At 40.3% G+C, this 26,218-nt stretch overlaps 1 protein-coding gene across 1 annotated transcript; it reads right to left on the bottom strand.

Moving 5' to 3' along the window:
- Positions 1-611: 611 nt before the first annotated feature.
- On the bottom strand, positions 612-22,563 carry tbx4 (T-box transcription factor 4). Its single transcript, XM_067508715.1, has 9 exons — positions 22,355-22,563; positions 18,763-18,908; positions 18,329-18,423; positions 8,971-9,090; positions 8,375-8,522; positions 4,053-4,205; positions 3,351-3,439; positions 2,901-3,136; positions 612-2,817 (listed from the first exon to the last, which is right to left on the bottom strand). Exons 2-9 carry the CDS (start codon positions 18,904-18,906, stop codon positions 2,162-2,164), a joined length of 1,641 nt encoding a protein of 546 aa, XP_067364816.1. The 5' UTR covers positions 18,907-18,908; positions 22,355-22,563; the 3' UTR covers positions 612-2,161.
- Between the last annotated feature and the right edge of the window lie 3,655 nt (positions 22,564-26,218).

Raw genomic sequence — 26,218 nt, forward strand, 5'->3', positions numbered from 1 at the left:
AAAGCAGCCCACCATATGCTGAGCTACTCATCCTGCTGTCTCTACATTTCTTATGACAAAGCTGCTTTACCTTGACTTTTAATTGCATTTACTGCTCAGTACTCTAGTGGAAACTCTTTTGTAAGTGCTGCTTTTTGATTCTATTGGACAGAACCGTGTAGTGGCCCAGCAGTGCTCTTTATAAATTCTAAATCATGGCTACAGCGAAACCAGGTGAATAACTGCAGTAGTAATTCATTGTCCCGAGGCTTCTGGAATATTCGGAAAAACAGCAATGAGGACGTTTAAAAACTCATTCAATTACATATAGTGCACTTAAGGAAGCCTTTTGCTAGAGTGCAGTATCTGAATTCTAGTTCTTCTTGACAAGAACAATTTATTTGATTTCATGTTGGAGGTCGTTTTTGTCATTTGTTACCAGAAGAGTATAACTGTGCTATTTCACATATGAAAGTTGAATTTATGGAGTTTGATTGAGTTTGATTTTTAAATACTACATAATACTATATGCAAAGCCTCAGGTACTAACAATGGTTAATAACAATCAGTACATTGTAGTTTGTAGTACAATGTTTGTCTAGAATTGAAAATAGCAAACAATGAGAGGCAGGAAAATCTTTATTTATGACGTCTCCAAAATGGCAGTTTCAAAAAATGTTATATTGAACTTAACAACAGGAAATAAAAAGACACTGCAACTATGTACGAGGTCACCAACATATCATGTCAATTTGCTGTCAACCTCCCTGCCTGTTCTGGCTGCTTTCCATTCAGCATCTCTCCAAGTCGAAGTCATTTGGGAGTGGGATTTGTGTGCTTCTCTCTTTTCCGGTGCTCGCCGTGGCTTAACAATAGTTCTTTAAGCTCCCATCTGGCTCTGCCTCTGAGTTCATTGCTGTCCTATTTAACTAGAATATTGTTTGGAGTCACGAGTGCGCAGCCAAGCTTTTACAACCGGCCACAGTAAAGTGGCTCAGTTACTTTTGTCACGATCTTCATGCAGCCTTACAGGAGTGCTAGCAACAGCTAGCAGAGAGCTTTTCAAACGGTAACCAACACTCTGGTGATGGATGCTTTTGTTCACCTTTCACTTGATTAAATTCTCTGTACTCCATGGGAAAAGACGGCCTTGCATTGATTGCTAATTTACTGTCTTTGCACATATTATTCTTTGTGATGCACAAATTCTTGACGGATATGTCAGGTCTCAATCTTCACAGTTTTTTTTTTTTTTTTTTTTAACTTTCAAATTTATATTGCAGTAGATTTCATTTTGGCACATGTAAATAATTAAGACTCAAAGCCTGACTTTTAGAAATCCCCAAGGCTGATGAGATTCTATCTTTCTTGGGTGTTAACCCTTCTCTTAGAGATCCAACCGGTGACACTTCACATCAGAGCAAGCTAAAATGTTCCTCGCTTACCACAGTTACTATAATTCATTTTACTAAATCCTGCATATACGGTACTGGCAGCATGGCAGTGGTGGAGTGGTTAGCGCTGCTGCCTCACAGCTAGAAGGTCCTTGGTTTGAATCCCCAGCTGACTGGCTTCTCCCCCTGCATGCAACCCTGGGATGGATGGATGTACTGTAGTGATGGCAGAAATATGCACCGGCTCATTAAATTTGTATTTAGCCTGTCAGCTCAGTTGGAATAGAGACTTAATGAGGGTGTAGATGGCACAGCATTCATTTCTGCCATCGAGGCACTGACATTATCACTTTTCAAGATGAAGCATCAAGGTCTGAGTAGCATGACGTAGAAAGTGACAATTTTAGTAGAGCTGCTTCAGCTTATCTAACACTACTGAGATAGTTGTTGCATATTACTGGCTAACTTTAACACTTCATCTACCTTTAAGTTTAATGCTCTCTTTAATATATTTTCCTAGTTTGTGCTGCTTGAATGTGACAAAACCACCTTGGCTGTTTCTGATTTCAGGCTTACAGTACACAGTCTATGCTATACATCACAAGAGCTGCAGTTCTCCAAATACTGTGTTGTATGTCATAGTGCTTTCATGGACCTAAATGGTTTTGGAGGGAACTTGGCAATGATGATGACAGTAGTTCATTACCACTGCTCGGCACTGGCATCCCACGATTGGGTTTTGGAAACCTTGATTAATTTAAAATGTGTACATTTTCCGATGCTCAACATTAGCTGTCAGTCCAGTGACTCCCTGCACTGTTCAGCTCCACTTGGTACTGACAGAGAGGATCCCGGATGGATATAGAGCCTTGTGTGGGATAAGCTGAGAAATCTCGATGAGGCCGGAGCGGTGACTCTGGCTTCTTGTGGTACAGCGATGGATGACCTGACCTATCTCTCGATCCTGGAACAACTGGAGAACATGATGAAGAGGAGGAAGATGGATGTATAACAGACAGGTCTCGCTGCACTGATGCAGAGTTGTAGACACCCAAATCACCCTGTGACCTTGGAACCATAGATGTCGTGGGGTGTGGTACTACAGGACTATGTGTGGCAGCGCTGGTGAAGTGAGCAGTGAACGGCTGGTATGCGATGCCTTCCACGCTGTAACGAGGGTACGGCGGCACTGTAGCCCACACGTTGCAATTTATTGACGGGGAGTTAGCCATGTCGTCTGTGTCCCCCGCTCCAGCTCCGGATTCTGTTTCCATGCTCCCGTACATACAGGCTTCCCTAGAGCTGATTCCCTCAGCGCAGTAAGGGTGAGACAGTAAAGATGATTCATACGAGGGAGCTGAACGAAAGTAATGCTCCTCTGTGCCTGCTGATGATGTCTCCAGATACGAGCGCTTACATCCAAGCTCCAGGTGTCGACCATTATCTGCAAAGTGACATAGTTAGCTGCATTGATTTTCAAAGAAGGCCGAGCACTTACTGGGTACAGTGTGCGGATCTATATGATACCTCTGTGTTTAAAGCAGTGGTACAGAAGGCTGGGATCTCTGCTCTGAGGGAACTGGTTTGAGGTTGGATCTTGGGGGTCTGAGTTAGGCAAAGGAAAGCCAGTCTCATACTGGTAAGAAGATAGGACTTGAGAGTGCCCTGCTAGTACTCCTGCTCCAAGTCTCCCTGCAAGGTGGCTGTGTGAGGAGATGAGCCTCTGGCGAACCATGTTCTTTGAAATCACTGGAAATTCTTTCCTAAACATCATGAGTAACAAGTGAGAAGAAACACAGTCATTTTGCTCTGCTCACCATTGCACTCAGCACTGTCTGTCAAGTAAAAAAGGTCCATTCATACAGTGTATGCAGACACAGAAACCCTCCTGAGAAACTATTGTCATTTTAGAATTTCTTGTGTGCTACATACGTTAATAGAAATCGTTTTTCCTGGCTTGTTTTTGTGTAAACATACCCCTGAAGTCTTGAAACACGCAGATCTCCTTCTTCACTACCTCGGAATCCTTTGGCAAATGGATTGTTTTCTATCTTTAGCTGAGTTATCTAGGGGGGGAAAAATCCTATTAAAGCTCTTATTCTTATTAAACCCATATGTAACAAAATGAAAGAAACGGGGTCACGGATTCAGAGGACAGGTTACGTGCAGCAGCAGCAGTGGTGTCCATGAAAGTGCAACCCGGATTAGCTGACTTTTTAGAGTCACAGGAAAACCCCCACACCACTGGGTGAACTGGTTCTTTTTTCCAAATTCCACAGAGAGAGAGTTTGCACATTTGTGCTGAACTGGCTTAAGTTATGGGAACTCTGGGGCAGCGTTTGTCAATGAATTTTTTCAACACATTTTGGAATAGAGAAACATGTCACCCAGTGGAGCAGTTTGTCTGGCCGATGTGTCTTTAATCATCTTAGTGCAACAATAGATCTACAGCGCAGACTGACAAAAACTAAATAGGAGCAGAGGGATATTGTGTTGTTTTAATGTCTGAATGAGGAAGTTAGTAAAGTTATCATTAAATACCATCCAATGTTTAACATGTGTACAGTATGTGTGACAGCAGAAAATGGTACAAAAGCAGACTTACAGTATATTTATAAAAGTAAGGAACCCATTTTTTTCCTTTATCCTAACTTGATCTGCACTGTTGGGTTGCTGTACCTTGTGGTTTTGATACGAGGTTACGGAAATGAAGGCCGTCTCATGGAAGACATGAGTGCAGTAGGCAGTGTTCTTGGATCCGAACGCGTTGTTTTCATCAGCTTTGACTATGTGTAACCTGGGCTGGTACTTGTGCATAGAATTCAGGATGATCTAGTAGAAGAGAAGGGAACATTTCATTTTCATTTTTATGGAGCAACAAAGTCCTCAGACAACTATTGTGATTGACATATTGCGTATTCCAAGTTATCAAATCAGCACTTGTTTCATTCAGAGGCATAAGCAGTGTTTTTATTCTACAGTGAGATAGAGCAGCTACTGATCAAGTAAACATTGAGACGGATATGAGTTTGAGACCTGAGTCATAAATCGAAAGCAGTCCGTCATGTAGAGTAAAGTTACTGAAAAATGACAGAGGCATAGCATTTAATTCTCAGCAGATAGAAATGGCAAGAAAACGTGTTCAACAAGCAAATAATAATCACCAGCAGCTCATGATGTCGCAGGTCGTTGCTTTAGCCTTTTTTGTGTATTTCGAATTAAAATTATTCTTAAATATATTTAATATCAATAGATCTCCTGGTTTACAATAGAGATGGCAAAGCAGTCCTGAAAATAAAGCGTATGTGTATAAGTGCAGCTATAACATGGTCTGTACTTATAGCACTTTTCTACCTATTGGCATTGAAACACTTTACACTGCTTCTTATTCACCCATTCACACACTCACCGGGAGCAACTAAGTTGGGATTCAGTGTCTTGCTCAAGGACACTTCGACATGTGACCGGAGGAGCCGGGGATCGAACCAACAACTGTGAGATTGGTGGACAACCGCTCCACCTTCCTGCACCACATAGCACTTAACCTAAAGATTCTTCGCATACATGTCACTTAATGGAAAACACAGCTGCTGCTAGTAAAATTCATGGACACATATTTGATGGATGTAAGTTAAGCTCACCCGCTGCCTGTGGCCGGCTAATGAGCAAGCAATAACAATAGACCACATTATTATTAATGCTTTAGAAGTAAGGCCAACAAAATATGCACATAATGCCTTTTATTTGTTGCAGCTGTATTTCCAGTGCTATGATGGTCTATTGAAGGTGTAGAGAAGCAAGTGTTGGATTGTTTTTTCCAGTTGACCTTATTCTGGGAGCCCAGCACACCTTTCTCTATGTGTGACTGCAATAATCAAACATTTGAAATTGATAAAGATGTGTAATGTCATCATTTTGTCTGTTATTCACATTTGAACATTTAATTAGATATTACAACACGAGGACCAGGTTACAATATTTTACAGAGACACTAGGTGATACATTACTGACAAGGATAAAACTGGTGGGACACAATGGACTGAAGCTGTAGTATTGTAGTTCAAAGCCATGTTAGGCCAGTGTGATTTTACAGATGTGGGATACTTGTCTGCTGTCTACAGGCTCATGCACACACAGCTAAATGGCCTAAGCCACAAGTGGAGGTCAGGCCCTTACGTTGTGCTGTAAGTAGGAGGATGTCGTTAGAAAAATGTGTCTCATTACTCACGTTAAGCCATAGTTGGACGGCCAACCGTCCCCTGCTCCTGCTGCCCACAGGGACAGAAAAGAATGATAAAAGTCCCCTCTACAGTGGAGGAACCATCAGAAAGTCCCCTCTCTGTCTATCTATGTGTTTCAACAGTTGGCAGACAGATTCAAAACTCAATTCAAAAACTCAGTGTATGATTGCATTAGTCGATTTTAACCCAACAATTACATTTTTCTGTATTTTCAGTTCTTATCAGCTGAATACTCGCAGTGGAAAGCTAAGCAGTAGGTCTTTGTCACTCTTCCTTGCTCACTCTTTTTACACCCATATGCCGAATGGTGAATTCCAAATTCCAAGACTAAACTGTAGGTTTGGAAATATTAAAATTAAACAATTAAATCTAAACAAAGCAAGATAACACCATCGGTGTGGAAATCAACAACAAATTGTGATATAACTATCCAAAAATTAGAGTCATTGTCATCAGTTATTGGACTCAAAAGGATTTGACTCCCTCAATATTGTGAATATCATCCACACACTGTCTATAATGATCAGTACATTTTCACTCCACAATGCTGCCTTACAACGTTGAAGCTATAGTCTACGACATAAGCTTTAAAAAAGAAAGCAGGACTGAGCCCAGGGAATGAAAACCTAACTATAACACAATTTCTAATGGCATCTCAAGGAAAGCTGTCATAACCTTTGTATCAGTTCAGTCAACGCTTTCTCTGCAGTTTTCATCACCATTGCTCCTGATATGGAATGTGAGTGTTGTGTATCCTTACAGCTGGTAGCATGTGTGGAGCCCACTCAGTGTTTAGGCTGTTTGCTTGGCTGCAGGTTAGCTCACTAGCATCAATCTGTTTACAGCAGCCCAGTGCTGTGCCCAGTGAAGCGTTAGCCACAGTGGGGCAGGGTCATCACCAGTCCAGCTCTGTCAAGGATGATAAGGATCAATCTCTGTGCCTCGGCTCACCTCCTCATTGGCCACACACTCTCATGAGGAGCCTTTGCCTTCAGGGGGCTCTCAAAGAGAGGCACAGGTTGAAGAGGACACAGGGAGCTCGGTTCAGGTTCAACACCAAACAGCCATGCTCATAGGCTCCTGTTGCTGAGGGAGGCTGGAGACAGAGATACGTTATTGGCTGCTTCACTGGAGACTTTGTGTTGACCTTTGTCTACTTTGCTGCCTGGCTGCTGTGTAAGGGTGTCACTGAAGATTCTTGGGTGCCTGGGATCGTCCTGACGTAAGACATACGTCCTGACAGAATTTGTTTTAAACTTTCTTGATACACTAAGACTCAGTAAGCTATGGAAGGACAATAAATATTATTTTATTACCCAAGAACATTATGAGCCAATGCTGTTGTTAGGCAATGCAACATCAATTGATTACGTCCAGTATCAATTTTGAATATTCTTTCTGCTGTAAATTGCTCTATTGCAAGAAAAAATGCTTCTGTGATGTAAATTATTTTCCAGCAGTGTCTATTTAATGTTTCGTGGGATGCAAATCCCAGTCGTGCATTAGTCTGTTATCGCCTCATAGTACATCCTGCAGTGTTACTGAACATTGGCCCTGGACATGATGAATTGTGAGTAGTGACCAATTAGTCTGTTTTCAAAGCAGTCAATGGGTCATTTTTATGGTTGTGTAGGCAAAGCTTCTGCTACTTGGAGTAACTGCTACAGAGGTCGGAGTGACTGTCTGCCTCAAGATGAGGACAGGGACTCAAATCAGTGGACTTTGAGGTGGGAGACATTGCTGAATGGAGAGTAAATGTTATATTCACCCAAATCCCTCTTTAAACTCATTTTTTAAAAACCTATCTATAACGTTTTTATGCCTAAACCTAACCTGGTGGTGAAGTGGTTATATGGTACTATAGAAGTTACGTATTCATATTTATATAACTAAACTAAAGCAGTCTGCATTTTTTAGTAGCAGAGAAGAAGAAAAGAAAGAACAATTGTTAAATTGGTAACGTGCACCAATTTATCTTCTAATCATCTTCTGTTACTTGCATATTTGAATAGAATGAGAGTTCCTTCATACCAGTGCATGAAATACTACTCTTCTCCACTTCCTGTTCTGGGCATCATCTGGGCTCAGCCTGGGCTCTAAGTTGCTCAGTCCTCATTACTCGCTCTTATCACTGGCCAGGCACTCAACTCAACCTGACAGCCAGCCTTGCCACTGATCTGAGAGGTTATGAACCTAATGAGCCTGCCCACTGATGGGATGGCTTCAGACAAGCTATCCCAGAATCCTCCTGGGGAGCACTGCCAAAGTCGCACTCTTCTCTCTCTCTCCTATGCACTCCTTCACTTTCTTACAGAAACTTTTCTCATCTCAACTTCAGTTATCATTCTAAACTCATCTTATTCATATTTTTTTTCCAACAGAGAGTGTTCATCAGTCAGTCATTTCATTTGGTGAACAGTTTTCCTGCATTTTACAGGCAGTTTCCTGGCCACATGCATTACCGAAATATTACCTCACCTATTATGTCATTACTATTACCCTGTTTTTAATGAGCTGTAATGTAAAAAGCAACAATCTATTATAAATTCATTAAGAGAAGCTTATGCCAGATGGGTTATTCATTCTCATACTTATTCAGGTTATTGATCTATATGATGTGTGGTACTGATTGACACCATCGTACAACTGTCGAGAGAAGTAGTCATCTTCTCAGGTTTGGGAAATCACATGAGCAAAATGAAACTGTACCTAAACGGACGGTAGGATAATTAAAAGCAAAGCTTTCCGGCAGGTACTTACATGCCCAAAAGGGTCCAGGTGATTGTTTGTTAGCTTGAGTTTTTGAAATGATACCAATTGCCTCATCCAGTGAGCTCCTGTGGCAGGGGAATCTGGGTGCACATAGAGTCGTCCCGGCATTGCTGGTTCTGCCTTTCCAGCCACCATCCTGTCGTCACATTGAGACATGTGCAAAAAAACTGAGACGGGGAAAAAAGGCTTTCACTGCACTGCATTCGGTATGTAACTGCTCTTAAAGGCCAGTGGCATTTCATTTTTCAAAAGGCAATAAATAAAAACCAAAAAAGGTCATAAAAATCCATCAGTGTGTTGTGGTTTCTAAGCCTACAAGCTGCAGCCTCTGTGTTGAGTTTGCATGGGTTTCCTCCCTCAGTATAAAGACATGCATGTTGCCTGTGTGAATGGTTGTCTCTCTGTGTTGGCCCTGCGATAGATTAGGTTAAGCATTATTGTTCAGGGTGTCTCCAGCCCCCCCAAGACCCAGAACAGGATAAGCGGTTCAAATTATTGATGCCTCGATGGATGGAAATACCTGCAGGAACAGATATATAGTACATTCACTATGTATTAGACTCAAGTACTGTAGATTCACTTACCACTTGTTATCACAGAACTTGTAGCGGTGGTCATCAGCTGGAACAATGTCAATTAGCAGGATGTACTTGGTTTTGGGGTTCATCCTGGTCACTTTGACCTTGTAGCTAGGAAACATCCGCCTGTTAAAGGATTGTATAGGGAAGCCATTACAGTTTCCTGCATTTGTTGTGCATGAACTTTTTTTTTTAAAGAGAACACACCACAATCATACATAGTAAGTTCACCTTATTTAGTGTTAATAGGGAAATTCTCACTGAATTCTTTAACATCTTGCCTTATGGACAGTACTTAAACAGAAATCAGTGGGTTTAGGAACCTTTGAGATGTGATCTAAACGATCATACTTTTCTATTTCCCCATAGGTTTGTAAAAACAGTCTCCTTTTCACCGAGACACATCAAAGAGCTAAATGCAACAGTGGCCAACTGTTTCATCACCTTTGTCTCAGCTAATAAGTGGCACTTATTACTTAACACACTAAAGTCAACAGCCAGCTAGTTTGTATTTTCTGTGCTTGAGTGAGAGGAAGACGAAATGGAAAACCTAGAATATACAAACTGTAAACCACCTCTCTCACTCAGCACAGATGGGTTACAGCTACCTATAACTGAGAATATGTCTGATTGGATATTACAGCCCTTGGTCTCTTCTCGCACGGATTCACTAACATTCAGTCAGAGTGGTCACTGTAAAGCCACCAACAAGCTTCTGTGTCCATGACGCGGGACACACTGCAACAACAAGGGCGACAGATGCTTACCGATGGCCTGATATTGGCTGATAGCTGACTGATAGCTACCTCACCCAGATTATCTGCTTAGGAAAGGATCCTGTGCACCATTAAAAACAGTTGTGTGTGTGTGTGTGGTAAGTGTAATATTGTCACAGATAGTGCAGATGAAGCTCCGATTAGCTCACCAACTGCAGCTCATTAATGTTCTTAAGGGATTGGGAGGCGGAAGGTCCCATGATGATGGGACCAACAGACAAGTAGGGTGTGAAGACCTCTTAATTTAAAACCCAAAATAACCTGTACCTAAACATTAAGGGGATCAAACCTACTTCAACACATGGAACCCAACAAACCACATTATGAAAGAGGAGCGATTTGCCAAAGCGTTTTTCATCTTTACTTACTGTCATAATCTTCCCATTTCTGTCCTGTAAACAATTGGTCTTACTGCAGACATTTATTTGGGAAAAGACTGAAATCTTTTTATACGTGTAATAGCTATAAATGTGAACACACTCACAATCTTTCATCTTTTAAATGGCTTGAAGCTAAAAGACAGAATATGCTAATATTGCAGTCAAGGCCATAAAAACACTTGAAGGGAGCTTCCTTTCCTGACCTTGTCTGGAAAACCAAAAACAATTTCATCTCATCTGGACCAAAGAAAACTTTTCAAAGGGTTCTGCGCCCCCTTATAAAGCTCTAAGTGGTTTTTAATGGCAGACCAGATTGGACAACAGTTTAGACAGCTGACGTGTCATTGCTCAAGAGGCTGCATTCAAAAAGGCCTGCAGTTTATCTTTGGGTGGTGTCTATAGCAACGTGTTCAAACATCGCAGCACACACTTATAGAAGCCTTGTATGCTTTCTGGGAGGATGGCATAGCATCAAAACCCTTGTCTTCGTACTTGCTGTTTTGATTGGTGCAAATGTCCATCTTCAAAAGGCTCTTAGTGCCCGACACCATCCGATCATGTTACTGTAAATACTCCCTCACGTAAGAGAGAGAGAGGGGACGGGGATTGAGGGCAGGTAATTTAAATCTCTCTCTTAGGCTTCAAATCCAATCAGAAGAGGAGATCAGTCCTGGTATCATCCTCACTGAAAGATGGGTTAATCCTAGAGGAACATTCAAAACAGACCTCTGCTCATCTCTGGCTCGGCTCACATCATACAGACACAGCAGATGGAGGCCTATGTCAGCACATGTGCCCCTTGGATTCGTTTAAGAAATAGAGTCCTTCAACTAAGTGCTCTGCTGCTAGACACTTTTTAAGTAACTCTTTCTGGCCAAACACTCAAAGTACATCTTGGTTCGATATAATTACTCAGATGGGCAACGCCTACTTTCACACCTCTTCACATCTGGCCATTTGCAGAGTATAGTGGGCAGGATTTGGATTGTGTCTTTCACATGTTTAATTATTCTAAAATCAGCCAAAATGTAATTGAAGAAATACATCTTAATGTATAATTACCGCGGCTTTATTTATTGTTGCTGCTTCCAGAAGAAGGTAAACAAATGCTTGAGAGACTTTTTTTAATTACAATACAGATGTGTAATTTACTTGTACTGATTGAAAATGCAATGGTCACATCTTAAAGGTTAATGTCAAATTAGCTTAGCACCAAATTAGTAGCAAATGTGCTGTCAAATTTATGCATTTTCCACAGATTGTCAAGTGTTTTTCTTATTAACATTGAGAAAGGTTTACGTAGTTTTGCATCTGCAACCAACACCAGCTCAATTTACCGACAGGGCAACATAGCATGGAATGGGTCAGATGCATCAACATTGTTTGATCATCATTTTTCACACATTTAAACAGTATTTGGAATTTAGAATTTTAAAAAGCCACTTTGGTAAAAGTACAGATAAAGATAGTTAAATGTAATGGGAGGTTTTTATTGTTTTGTTTTTTTTTTTATTATTTCATTGTTCAATGTTTTTATGATTTCTTTTTAGCAGCAACACAGTCAATTTCATCTATGTGTTGAAACCTCTAATGACTTTTAAATTAGATGACAGACAATTTGTTATATTGTATAACTGGCCATATGTGATTGTGAGTCTGGTTTCAAAGAAAAGTCAGATATAAAACAGCAGGACCTGGTGCCCAGTAGGACATAAGAGATCCAATATTCAGTGTTGCTCTCTCTCTCTCCTGCTCACCCCTGAATCTTTTCTTTAGTCTCACTTTTGATCCACAGGTGTCAGAACACACAGTGCGTTATGCTGTGTATGGGTCTATGTAACCACAGACGCTTCATAACGCTTAAGACGCTTAATTGAATTGTTTAATGACTTTAACTGCTGGCAGTTTGCACATGCAGTATTCTTCATTTTAATTTCAACTGAAATTGCAGTAACTAGGTTTAATAATTGTAGATTTGTTTCAAAATTGGTTTAGTAGAACCAAGTAATTCAGTAAACAGGTCCCTGGTTATAACTTTCTTTGTCACATAAGATTTTGCTAACTTACGCCCCAGTGTTCTAAGGTTGCTATCATGGCTGGAATATGAAACAAAGCCTTCCTGGACATCTTGGTGTTGTTTTTAGGATCATTTTGATAATCATTTGATAATCTTCTTTTGGTAATCAACAGTGTGAGATGTTTTTTTAGGGAAACCTTTGACTGCTTATGGTCATTCTTGACATATTACCAGTCAAGACATACAGCGGGGAGGGGGCTCCTGGGCCTGTGTCCATTTGTCAGAAATACTCATTTACATGGGAGAGTCCCCCCATGAGGAACAACCACAGTGGATACAAAATAAAACATTTTTAAAATATCCCCAATCACTGAAGCCCCCTTTTACGCATCAGAAATATCAGACCCTACCTCACGGAATATACAACCCAGACATTGCACAGGTGCTGGTCATATCTCGTCTTGATTACTGCATCGATTTGTTAATAGGGTTACCGGTTCCAGCCTAAAAGGACTCATGTCACACCACTCTTCAGATCTTTACACTGGCTTCCTCTAGCTGCCTGCATTAGGTTCAAAGCTCTGTCTCTCACCCACAGGGGGATCAGCTCAACAGCTCCTGCTTACTTCAACTCCCTCATTCAGGTCTACAATCCCTCCCGTCCACTGCAATCTGACAATGAACAATGTCTTCTGGTCCCAGCACCACAAGCAAAACTCTCTAGCCCAATGATCCCACGATGGTGGAAAGAGTTACCAAACCCTGCACGCTCATCAAACTCACTCCCAATATTCAAAAAACTGCTGAAACTCCTCCGCACCTTCCTATTCCTAAAAAAAAACGTCCTTTCTGCTCATTCTTATAATTGCATCTTATGAAATGTGAACACTTTTCTGATTGAACTTTGCTTTGATGTTTTCTCCTTGACTCAGATTTTTGCTGCCTTATACCTCACTTGTAAGTCACTTTGGATAAAAGCGTCTGCTAAGTGACTAAATGTAAATGTACACAGAACTTAATATGGGACCAGTTTGAAAAAACCTTTACCACACTTAGTGGTGGCACAAAGCAAATGCAATGATTTGCAAATCTCATCAACCTATATTATATTTACAATAGAAGATAAACAACATATCAGATGTTGAAATTGACACATTTTACCATTTCATAGAAAATATTAGCTCATTTGGAATTTGTTGGCAGCAACACATCTCAAAAAAGTTAAGAGAGGGGCAACAAAAGGGACTGATTGCTGCAAATCAAAAGCAAATGGAGGAGCATTTAACAACTATTTAGGTTAATTGGCAACAGATCAGTCACATAACTGGTTATAAAAGGAGCATTTCAGAGAGGCAGAGCCTCTTGAATGTAAAGATGAGCAGAGGTTCATGAATTTGCCACAAAGGACACCATTGTGGAAATTGTGGAACAATTTCAGAAAAATGTTTCTCAATGTAAAATTGTGAGGACTTTGAAGATCCCACCATCTGCAGTGTGTAATATCATCAGAAGATTTAGAGAATCAGGAGGAATCTCTGTTAAAACTGGAAGCCCTCACTAGGCACTGCATTGAAAAAGGCAGGATTCGCTACTTGACATCACTGCATGGGCTCAGGACAACTTCCAAAACACCTTGTATCATGCAAAGGAGAAGCCATATGTAAACATGATCCAGAAACACCACCGTGTTCTCCGGACCAGAGCTTATTTAAAATGGACTGAGGGACCATCCAGCGTGTTATCAGCAGACAGTTCAAACATCTCTGATGGTATGTGGGTGTATTAGTGCCTATGGTGTGAGCAGCTCACACATCTGGGAAGGCTCCATCAATGCTGAACAGTACATATCCAGACAATGTCTCTTTCAGGGAAGACCTTGCATATTTGAGCAAGACAATGCTTAAACCACATACTGCATCCATCACAACAGCATGGCTTCGCAGGAGAAGAGTCCGTGTGCTGAACTGGCCTGCCTGCAATCTAGACCTTTCAACACTTGGTGCATCATAAAACGAAAAATCCCAGGACTGTTGAGCAGCTAGAATCCTGCATCAGACAAGAATGAGACATCATTCCTCTCCTCAAACTCCAGCGGATGCTCTCCTCACTTCCCAGACATTTATAGACAGTTGTTAAATGAAGAGGGGAGGATACTCAATGGTCAACATCACCCTGTTTCAACTTTTTTGAGATGTGTTGCTGCCATCAAATTGAAAATAAGCTAATATTTTCCTTGAAATGGTCAAATGTTTAAACATCTGAAATGTTGTTTATGTTTTATTGTGAATAAAATATAGGTTGATGAGATTTGCAAATCATGGCATTTGCTTTGTGCCACCACTAAAGGTAGTGATTTTTTCACACTGGTCCCATATTGAGTTCTGTGTACATTTACATTTAGTCACTTGGAAGACACTTTTATAATATGGGATTTGCAAATCATTGCAATCTGTTTTTACTTATGTTTACACATCCTCCCAACTTCTTTGGTATTGGGATTATACCAAAAAATTGATACTGTTCAATTGTCTTATTTTCAAAAGTAGACAACATGAAGATATACATACGTAAGCATGAGAAATGAAAGTCAGAGAGTGTGTGTATGATATCAGTGTCAGGGCGTGTGTGTTTCTGTGCCCAGACAGCTGTTTCTCTTAACAACCCCACATGTTTAGGCCCTCCGGTGATCCTTTCCCTCTCTGGGAATCTCCAGTACCACGGTGAGATCAAAAGGAGTGTTGGGGGGGATGATGAAGCGCTACAACCTAGCAGACTCGGTCTATTGTGGGCGGCAGATTCCTCTTATCAACCCGCCACTGCTCTCTTGACGGGCTGTGTACAAAGAGGGAGAGTGAGGGAAGAGCTGCCCTGGGGGCTTTGAAAAGAGAATGTAACGCCTGGACAATGACACTCACAATAACAAGTCATCTAGGTTCAGTTAGGTGCTGCACCGGAATGGACCTGGCTGGTTTCAGCTCAGAGTGTCGGAGAAAATGTGGGATCGCTAGGTGACAGCCTGGTTGGTCCACATCCACCGTCACTTCTGCACTGATCTTCTCGCGTGTTATACCAGAAGATCCCAGACCTATATTTTGTTATGTCCGTTGGTATTTCTGACTGCTAAAACCTGGAAAAGTCATAAGCAACAGCTACAGCTAACTTTTACGTATGACTTCAGTTTCATACATGGATCATAACGCTACATATTTGTTTTATATATTAGGCAAACACGTGCAAATTTATGCATAAATTGTGTCTTGTAAAACTACAAAAACCTATTTTTTAATTATTCTCAAAGATTTCAGCTGTTTCTCAAATTGTTGGAATCTTGCTGTACCTGCCTACACCTAATTCATTATTAATATAAAGAATAATAATAATCCCAATTTTACAGAAATCTGTTTATTGGGAATTTTGGTGTTGTGTTTTGAAATGTATCTTCCTGTCCAAATACTTTTGAGGCTCTCAGAACACATTTCAGCTGAATTTGAGCCATTTCAGACCCTTCTGAAAAACATTACAAAACAAAGTTAATCCTGACTCTCAGCAGTTTAAACTGACAGTCAATTTATCGTTTAATGTTTAAAATGATACACATAACACTTAACATTTTGACAGCGCTATTAAATGTCTTTTTCACCCCTTGCTCTGACAGGCTTTCTACTCCCATCAGACTCAACACCCTGCAGACCCACACTCTACATTGTTTTCACTCTTTTCTCTTGACCCTTGACCTTTCATTTCCACACAGAACCCTATACTCACGCACTCCCATTACTAAACAGCATTTTTTCAGCATGCTTTCTATCTTTTTGATTCTTCATTTTGTGTATTATTGTATCATATGCTTTTAATTAATTGTGAATGTGACACCTTGAAGCTGTAGAGAGAAATGCACTGTACAGAAAAATCAAAGTGGAGAGTTTTTCTACAGGCCTCCTGCTTTCATGTTATCTAAGCTTGTACTTTTGGGACCCTCTTAAGAGGTTATTAAATAAATGATAAAAATCAACAAGATATGACATAAACCCCCTTATGCTATTGGTAAATCTGTCTCTATGTTGTTGCAAGAAATCATCGTGCTGTTGTAGCTAATTAGAAATCCACCCACCCAACACCTCTTTTCCAGGAAACCAGTTTGTTCAAATATTACTCATTAAAAAGAAAAGACTTAGTCAAATGTCTTGGCACATATCATATAATAGAGGTGTATTATCAGGAGAGACACACAAGGCATATGCCCCCCCAAAAATATAAAATGGGTAAAAGCTATTTTTACCTATTGTGGCCACTTGTATTGACAAATGTTGCAGTGACATTGTTAAAACCTATGAAACCTCTCATAAACGCACTATGTAGCCACCACTGCTGCCTCCAAAAGCTCCTACTCTTTGACCACAGGGTCAGTGGTTCGATCCCTGCTCCCGGCTACATGTTGAAGTGTCCTTGGGCAAGACACTGAACCCCCAAGTTGCTCCCGGTGGGTCAGGTGAGCACCTTGCATGGCAGCCACCGCCATCGGTGTGTGAGTGTGTGTGTGAATGGTTGAATGGGAATCAACATTGTAAAGCACTTTGGATAAAAGCGCTATATAAGCAACTCTTTACACAGCTAACTACCTTAACAAGAGAAAAAAAGGAGAAGGTGTTGGTTTGGGGCCCCTCTATAGACTTCTTCGCCTGGGGCCCCCCATAGTCTACAATCGCAACCACATATGATTCATCTGCTTTATCAGGCAAGCAAGAGTTTGGCTCTTGGTTGGTCCACCACTATGGTGCATTGTAATAACTCAGAAATTACGAGACTGCAAGGAAGCTGTGTGCATGCACTTTCTAAAACATGATAATGTTTGGCATAAGTTTGATTTTTTTGGGGCTTTGGATGGAAATTTGCAACATCCTATGACTGCATTTTGATAATAGAATGTGTTCAACAGCTTTTCGCTTGTTCCCACAGCATGTTCCGCACGTTGAGTCGGCATGAGTTTTTACACCGGATGCCCTTCCTGCCACAACTTTCCCCTTTCATCTGGGGTCGGGAACCTTGGTGGCTAAGTAGGGCCACACCTGGCGGGGTGGGATCAAACGCACGGCCTCAATGTTCTACCACTGAGCCACCAGGCCCTTGATGATAGAAAGTGTAAAGCAGTGCTCTATTTTACCACATTGTTATCATTAAATCAAACAGAGCTGTTACTTCTGAGAGACAAAGCCAGTTTCTTTGTGACCTTAAGTGTGTCTGCTGCAGACTGTAGTGCACCCACACAGGTTCCCAGCACAGCTGCATGACTAAACCTCACAGCCCTTCAAAGGGCTTTAGGAATTCAGAGCCCACTTTATCAGCTGGACAAGGGAAAGCCCATCTCTTACAGATATGCAGCATTGAAGAAAAAATATGGTGACCTTTTACATTTTTTTACTAGGAAAAAAAAAAGACACTTCATGAGGAATGAGAGGCAGAGGGCGACTTGAGAGTGTACTCTCTCTCTGGCTAATGTCCAAAGGCCTCACTATCTAATCCTCAGGTCACATTAAATCCAACAAGCCATGCAGTCATTTGTGTTTTCAATTATGAAGTCACTACTGCAGGAACTTTCTGTCTCTTCCTGAAAGATGATAAATGATGTAACATCTACAAGAATTATATCGATGATGTATTTTGGAGGTATTTGTTCTTTATGTAAACATTTCAATGTTTTGCTACCTAACTGTATGAGTTTGTTCCACATCACATTTCTGCGGAGATTATTGTAGTTTTACTCCGTGACTGTTGCATTTTTTATAGATGAAACTACCCAAATGTAGCCCATTGAAGTACTCCACTGTGGTAATCCTTGCACTGTAATTCATTACCATAAGACATCCAATAAAATAAAATATGCAGTATGGGTAAAGTTTTGAATATGGGTCTTTTGCAGTGTGGTGTTGCTACTTTTGCTAATGTGGAAGATCTAACTATACTTCCACCACTGATAATTAAGGGCTTTTCTTAAAGTGGAATGGAGATGGAAATGAGATCTGATGCACACAGATCTCATTTGCTTTATATTTTTGTGCGAAAGTGCGAAAATTGCGCCACTTTTTTTTTTTTGACAGTGGATAAAATGTAAGAAAACTGTTTAAGCTACAAATAACTAATGATTTTTCCATCCGCGCTGTATCAACAGATGTTGTGGCCGCTGCTTCACTGACCTTCCTGCTTTTGTAATGATCATCTCTGTGCCAACTTCATGGAACTTCTTCCACAATTCCCTCTCATGAAGGATGACCTTGATATTCTCAATGCTCTAAAAAAAGACATACAATCACTCTTACAAAAAAAACACTCTACCCGTTGTTTCAAGAATTTGCCTATAAAGCACATTAGAGACGTATTAATTAAATTAGTTATTGTCAAACTAAAAACTCACTCCAGCTTTTTGCTGCATTTTAGTGATAAAATGAACATTTTAAAAAATGTATCAATACCATGTATTTCTCCAATGAAAATTGCTAACAAGTAAAAATATGAGTGACGTAAAATTTAAAAAGCTGAATCTACAGTTTTTTCATTTATTGATAATCAATAATTTCACAGTCTGCAGTCGTAATCATCAGCCACTGGCATTAGTTGTCCTTGTGGGTACCTGCTCAGGCTCACTGCAGCTGGGAATGGCACTTGCAGAAGATAGGCCCTGCTGCGACTGGTCTGGAAGGAGATCCGTCTCCACGCTGGTCTGGACTCGGCTCATGCATTCATCCGTCACAGCTGAAGCCTTCTCCTGCAGCATCTCTGCCGGATTTAGGAAAATACTCAGCTGTTATCAGGGACCGGCTGTGAATGTCCGGCGTACTATAGACTTGTCATTTGACACTTTTCAGATATTATTCAGAACCTCAAATAATACGTGTTATTGACCCCATACAATAGAAAGGTAATACTGGTTACTTCACTGCTTCAATGCACCGAAAAGGTGCAGCCTAAACACACTGTTATGGCAATAGCCTTTCAATTGAACATTGGGTGCAAATAAAGGGCAAATTTCACAAGATCCGGAGCATTTAATTCAAAATCTATTCATTTTACGTGTGGAGAAGTTGTGCAGTTTATTTTATACCAACGTAGTATAGATTACAAGAATACTAAAGGAACTAGACCTTTGAAGAAAAGGGACCAAAGCTGTGCACACAAAGTCTACATTCCTGAATTTTAACTGAGATCATAAACAAATTATTAATTATAATACTAATGGCTGTACAAAAGTCACACTTGCCTAAGAAGCATTGTTTTAAAAATGTAAAAAATTATAAGAATGTTTAATTATGATATGAGAGAAGCTAGAACTTTATCTGACATCATATCTGACATCATGCCATAATCTTTTCCGTCCTATTTTACTCTCGGACTCTGCAAAACAATTTGAACTACACTTTACTAAAATGCCTCTAAAATGTACCCTTAGTAATATCTTATTTACAGCACTCATTTTATAATAATGTCAACATACTGCCCATTATTTTTATAGGTACACAACATATGTGAATGTAAAGACAAAATCCCCCCGATTCCCCTTTCTTGCCTTCGTCTGAAAACGACTGCTATGTTCTAGTATAATTCTGTTGATCTAGATGAAAAAGCTAAACATCAAATTAAAAATAGATTTTTGCTTATCGTAGTAGGCAACGATCAAAAGCAGTTGACAATAAGATGAAAGTACAAAATAAAAGACAAGAAAGATCATGTAAGATCAGTTTAGGGAGAAGGTAAATGGAGGACATCTTTTTCGTCCCCATTATGTTGGCGATGTGCTGTAGTCTCTCACACCTACAGAACCACTGCAGATTTACTTTCCCACTTTTTCATAACCCGCATCTGTGTCTTATCCGTCTGCTCTGGGCCTCACACCCTTGAATGTGTCACTATTCCACACTACAGACACTGTTTTCTGCTTAACACGGGCACCATTGGTGACAGACTAACTCAATTTCTATTTTAAAAACATTTATAACAAATGAAATTTGTTATATGAACTTAAAAGTCTTCACTTCAAACTGCTGAATTCCATATAGTACAATAAATTATTTCAGCTTCTGTAATTCTCATTACTCCCCTAAAACTTTATAGCCTTCTGACCTGTCGTAACTACTCATCTTGCTATAGGAAATAAGCCAAAAATAATAATAATAAAGTAGTAATGAAAATAATACCCAAATCAAGTCAGTGTAAAACCTGTTGCTTTCTTCTGTCTGCCACTGAAACTCCAGCGTGGCTCATTCCTCAAGATTGCACACTGCCGATGTGGGACTGTAAACACAGAGCGCCCACTCTCTTAGCAATGAAAGTGGAGAGGCGGCATCCAGTGTAAACTGAAGGAGACGTTTGTGAAAGCTAATAAAGATAAAACCGGTCCTGTTTAAATGAGCAATGTGAGCCAGAACCCTGCTCTGTCACTGTGGACCTTTAGTTCGAAGTCATTCAGGGTATTGATACCTGTCGACACCACATAAAAATAAAAACAAATTCCTGGCATCAATGTGATTTAAGTGCATACTGATTTTATTTAAATGTGCCAAATAATCAAGAGAGTCGGGTTTGTGCCTTATATTGGTTCCATAAGAAATGATTGCTTTGAATGAATCTGCTCATAAAATATTACAGCAGAACAGACAAAACATGACATCGGTGTTCTTATGCAAAAACACTGCACCAGGAAAATCTGTAACAAAACAGAACATTAATTTTAGCAAATTGTGAAGAAAGCACAACTCTGCCTGGTGCATATTTGGCTTCAAGTGTAGTGTAAAGCTCAGCTGCTAGTACCAAAGGTCACATGGTCAGGCCTCGATCAGAATGATCTAATGACCTGACCACAGTATTCAAATCCTCTCAAGAGATGCGCAGACTAGCATGTGCAGATAGTCAAAGAAGTTCATGGAAACAACCTTAAAGAGCTAAAGAAATATATATACACGAGTTGTGTGCGTGTTGTCTGACGTATGAGGCATATTACTGAGACAGCTCAGTAATATGCCTCATACCTCATTACCTCCATTTTGTGTCTGCTGCTCTTATGCAAGAAATCCTGAGCATCCAGCAGTAAAGAATTTTAAATCCAAAAAACATATAATTTTAGAGAACAAATGAGTAAATAAAGAACGTTAAATATCTGCCAGCATTTCAAATCAAATGCAAAGTTCAGCTTTTAATTGCAGCTAACTACAGACTGACTAAAGCCTATAAATAGAGCTTTTGTAAAATTACAGTAAAATGATTGAATATAACCGACAGATTAAAGTGAAATCTTGGCACTGAATTTAAACAAAATTCTCCGCGTGACAGTAACTTTCACGGGAAGGTTTAAAGAAAGTCCCACAGTGAATTCAGTGCTAATCAACGGCTGCTTCATCGTAGAAATCCGTCTGCTCCACCGCCACTTTAGAGTAATTAATAATGGAACCATGAAAAACTCTCAACCAACTCTCAGTGAACGTAAAAGAAAATTTGAAATGACAAAATGCTCACACCCTTAAAAACCCTTTAAACATTGCCTACATTAAAACAGACTTCTGCTAATAACTGTATAGGCCAGTGTTGCGCAATAAAATGTAAAGGTTACTATTATTATTATTATTATTATTATTATTATTATTATTATATTGATGTCAGTGTTATTATTAATATTAGGCAGTTATTATGAGTGTAGTTATAAGAAGGCCAGTGCTTTTTTTAAATCTCATAATAAGAAAAAATAAAGCCTACATTTGTAAATTAGACCGTTATTTGGTTATAACGTCACGGTAATAAATACATGAGTTATCATAAATGTATTATTATCATAAATAAATTTAGAGATAAAAACCTAAAGACATATCTAGGCAGAAAACAACGCACATAACATAAATAAAGACAGTAGGCTATAATTTTAATTTCTAATTTGATGGGCGGTTTTAGCCTCTCGGTTGCTGCGTTTCTCCTTCCACAGTCTTTCTGCTCATCACTGTCCCATTAAAATCCTACATGTCGAACTGTCGTGCAGCGGAAGTTCACTAGTCTAATTATCTCAGCTGATTTCCCCTCAGAGCATGGCACTGGATTTGAAAGTCTTCCTATCCTCTGACAATGTCTCCTTAATGCACCCGCCTGAAACAAACAGCGCTATTTACAAGCAAGCAGATAATCAGCAGATAATCAATTTACAGTCAGCTAATCAGCAGCGCAGACGTCTGTCTCTACTGTACCTCGTGCAGGCAGCTATCATCTGCTTAAATCCATCCCTTCGCCGCGCAGCTCTGTGCAGCCTGTAAACAGCAGGGTGTTTCCCTTCCTGCAGCGCCTACACGTGGTTTTAAAAAAACGGATGACCTCAAGCGGGACTCTGGAGGCTGCAACGGCGGATGTCCTCAGGGAAGTGTCGGTGTGAGCCACTGGCTGCCGTAGAGCATTTCAGCTTCTCCGAGCACCGAGCTGCATTCTGCGCCTGTGCGAGGTTCTATCCCATCTGGGTGGGTGGAGGGGGGGGTTCTTGGAATCACAAGGCACAACACCCAGCTCCCTCCCCACACAGACACACATCGTCCCCCTTGATGTGTGAAAACAGCAGGACGAAAGTCTGTCCCCCCTGCTCCTCTCCCCGGCGTGGCCGTGAAGCTGCGACGGGGGAGACGCACGGTGCCTCCTTTGGGCCTCGGTAACTTCCAGACACTGGACACACACTCACCACCACCGCCATCTGCACCCAGGCCTAATATGTGTCCAATAACCCAACATGGAGTTTTGCAGCCCATTGTTTGTTTTGGACTTGTCCCATCACCGTGCGTTTGGACAGTGAGGGTTTAACTGTAAAATGAAGACGCTCATATCGTGACTTAAGGTCAGCAGGGTCCTTACAGGCGTCACTGCACAGTTATAGACGTGACTGCAGCATCAATCCCCTGTTGCCACAATAAAAGCATAAAATAACAGGCTAATGGGTAAAGAAGATAACCCAGCAATTATTTGCATTAGGTCCTTCAGTAATACGCTTTTCCAAATATGTATTGTAAAATATAAAACATCCTGGATTATTTCTAACACTTTACATTTCAGTACAATCGAATCATAATAAAAATCATCCAAATGACACGTAACCGCACGTATTGGCCTTTTCCATCTACAGAAATACAGTGTACATCAGCTGTATAAAAATGCGGTAAATAATCAAAACAAACAATAAAAAGTATTTTTGAAAAATTACCTGTTGCTCCTTTGAAAAGTACAACATGGGCCCAGTGAAGATGGAGGCCAACTAAGCACCGAGTTGTTACTGAAGGCTTTTCTTACCACAGGTTTTCATCCCTCACAGTGCATCCTTGGCTGTTTAGGTCACACTTCATTATGTTTTCAACAATAAACTACGTGCCAGCGGCATATTAACAATTCTGAATTATTTATTCAAATATGTACAGTAAGCTATTTCCAGGGACTTCAGTAACCGCAGGTTAAAAGCGGGGCCCCTCAAGGGCTTGATTTCATAAATACAAAAATCTACACACAATAATAAAGCAACCTAAAAAATATACAGTCCGAACTGAAGAAACGTAACTGGTTTGTTTAAAAATGGAAAACGTTTACGCAGACTTCCATGTACCTCCAGGTGATTCCTCACTGATCTTTCCTGCTACTTCATCACCTGATTCAAGAAAATCCTTACAGCGCCACTTATTCTGTGGCACGTGTGTGTGTGTGTGTGTGTGTGTTTGTGTGTCACAGCCCACCACCAGCCATCATATTCACCATCATCATTTTCCTCATCATCACACGCGCAGCCTCTCGGTGGCGGATGACGGGCGAGCTGTATTTGTAGTTGAAATATGCGCTTGTGGTTTGGAAATGAAGCCTAAGTCACAGCGCATCTATAAATCAGGTGCCAGTGTGACATATATCTGGTGACATGAGCGAGTAAACCGCCACCGTATGTCATTCTGACGTGCGCGCGCGCGCGTGTGTGTGTGTGTTTGCAGTTCTGCTCCGCTGCCTTTCCAAGCAGCCGGCCGCTGACAGACGCTCAACTACTCCTTTCTCTAACTGCTGAAAAGTGGAGACTGAGCTGCTGCTGGCTGCTTTATTATTCTCCGACCTCAAACGATAAACTACACGCACGCTGTCACCCTGCCCCGCTTAATTCCAAACACCCCAACCTAAATTGTTTGATCATTTTCTTTCATTATTTCATATTTATCTCCTTAAACCTTTGATTTGCTTGTTGAGTGAAAGCTGAGAAGTGTTCAATCCACTAATTTCTCTCCTCACCACAGAAACCATCCTTACTAACATAGTGCTGCATTCATTTTAGCAAATGCCTTCAATGAGACAGTTCCTCAGTTCATTTAGCTGGAACTCAATTAGACCAAAGGCTGAACTCCTGAGAGACTGTGCTCATAATACATTCGGGGAAACGAACTTCAAATATATATATATTCATAGCCATATTACTAAATGTTTTATTGTGCATCTTGAAGCATATAAGGCTGAGTGAAATGCACCAGACTTCATAGTAGAAGGAACAATTTAAATTTGGCTGCGGCCCATTAAAAAAAGCTTCTAATTCATATCTTTGTTCTTACCTTGTTCTGTGGTCTAAGTTTGGCCTGACCTCTGTGCTCCTCCAGTCTCTTCTCCTCTTGGGGAACGTCAGTCCTTACTGTGCCAGAGCCTCATGCGGCACTTCTGCAAATATCAGCTACAATCAAAAAGTTAGATCTTTTTCTTTATAGCAGTAGAATTGAGCAGAGGTTCAGCAAAGGGAATCGAACCTCCACACACTCCCACTATCACGTGGTCGGAGCAGGAGGCGGCTTCAGCTGCAGTTAGTCCGACACAAGTGTCGGACTAGGAAAAATGACTTCAGTTCGGTGATGGCTGGTACAGTTTAGTGCCTCGTTTAAGGCTCCACATGTGCATTTTCATATTGTTTCAGATAGTGATGACAAGTAAAAGCTTTACTTTAGGTACAAGTTTGAAAATATTTCTACTTTACTTGAATGTTATGCTACTTCACACTTTGACTTTACTAACTTTACTATAAAGGGAAATATTATACTTTTACGTCACTACATTTATGTGATAACTCACATATTAGTTACATATGAAATTAGTTTCTTTCTCCTCAGAAGGAAACTGAAAAACTATCCAATGATATGTAAAGGAATTCACATTTTTTCGAATTCATAATCCATGATCATTGCCATTTTAATTGCAACACTACACATTATTTAGTATTTTTACTTTATTGCTACGTTTAAGTAAATGATCTGAGTACTTTATCAACCACTGGCTTCAGACAATGCTCTATATTCTCATGGGAATACAACAGCAAAAACTGTGTTCAGGCAGCAGCAGGATTAACGCCCCCATTGAATCCATAACTACAAATAAGGTTATATTAAATCTACTCCATGTATATAATTGTAAATAATACACTTGTGTTAAATGAGAACAAAACTAAAAGCCCTGAATTAAGATTTTTTTTTTTTCAATTTAAAATTTAACTGAGAAAATGATCCTAAATAATCACTGCAAAACCCACTGTTACTGTTACATGAAAAATGAAAAACAGGGTGATTATATATGATAGAAGAACCAAATTAATTGTATAACTAAATAAAAGATCAAACTACTGCAAATGAAATGTTCTATTCAAATGTAAAATAAATCTTTTATAAAAATAATCTTTTATAATAAATAAGTCTTTCAAATGTCTTTCATGATCTGAAGTTTAGTGCATAGTTTATTGCTAATGAAATAATGTTACTCTCACTCTTTTGTATTACACTCTGTGGTTCATCTTTAACGTGGTGCAGTGGAACAATTTCCATTTTTTGATTTCATTCATTAGAACTGCAGTTGCTGTTGGAGTCGTGGCTGAAGGAGGTTGGGGTGTTGGGGGGGTGGTGTCAGATTTACAGTGGTGGGAGTCTGGCCTTTTCTCTCCCTGGCAAAACATTTTCTTGTGTAATTGGCAGGAGGTGGGGAAGTGGGATCTGGCCAATGCACACCGCCACATTTCTTCCTCCGCCTGCTCCAGGCCTCCTTGCTTCTTCCACAGTCGATATGGTGGAGGAGGT

Source organism: Channa argus, chromosome 6 (genome assembly GCF_033026475.1).
Source record: "Channa argus isolate prfri chromosome 6, Channa argus male v1.0, whole genome shotgun sequence".
Lineage (NCBI taxonomy): Eukaryota > Metazoa > Chordata > Actinopteri > Anabantiformes > Channidae > Channa > Channa argus.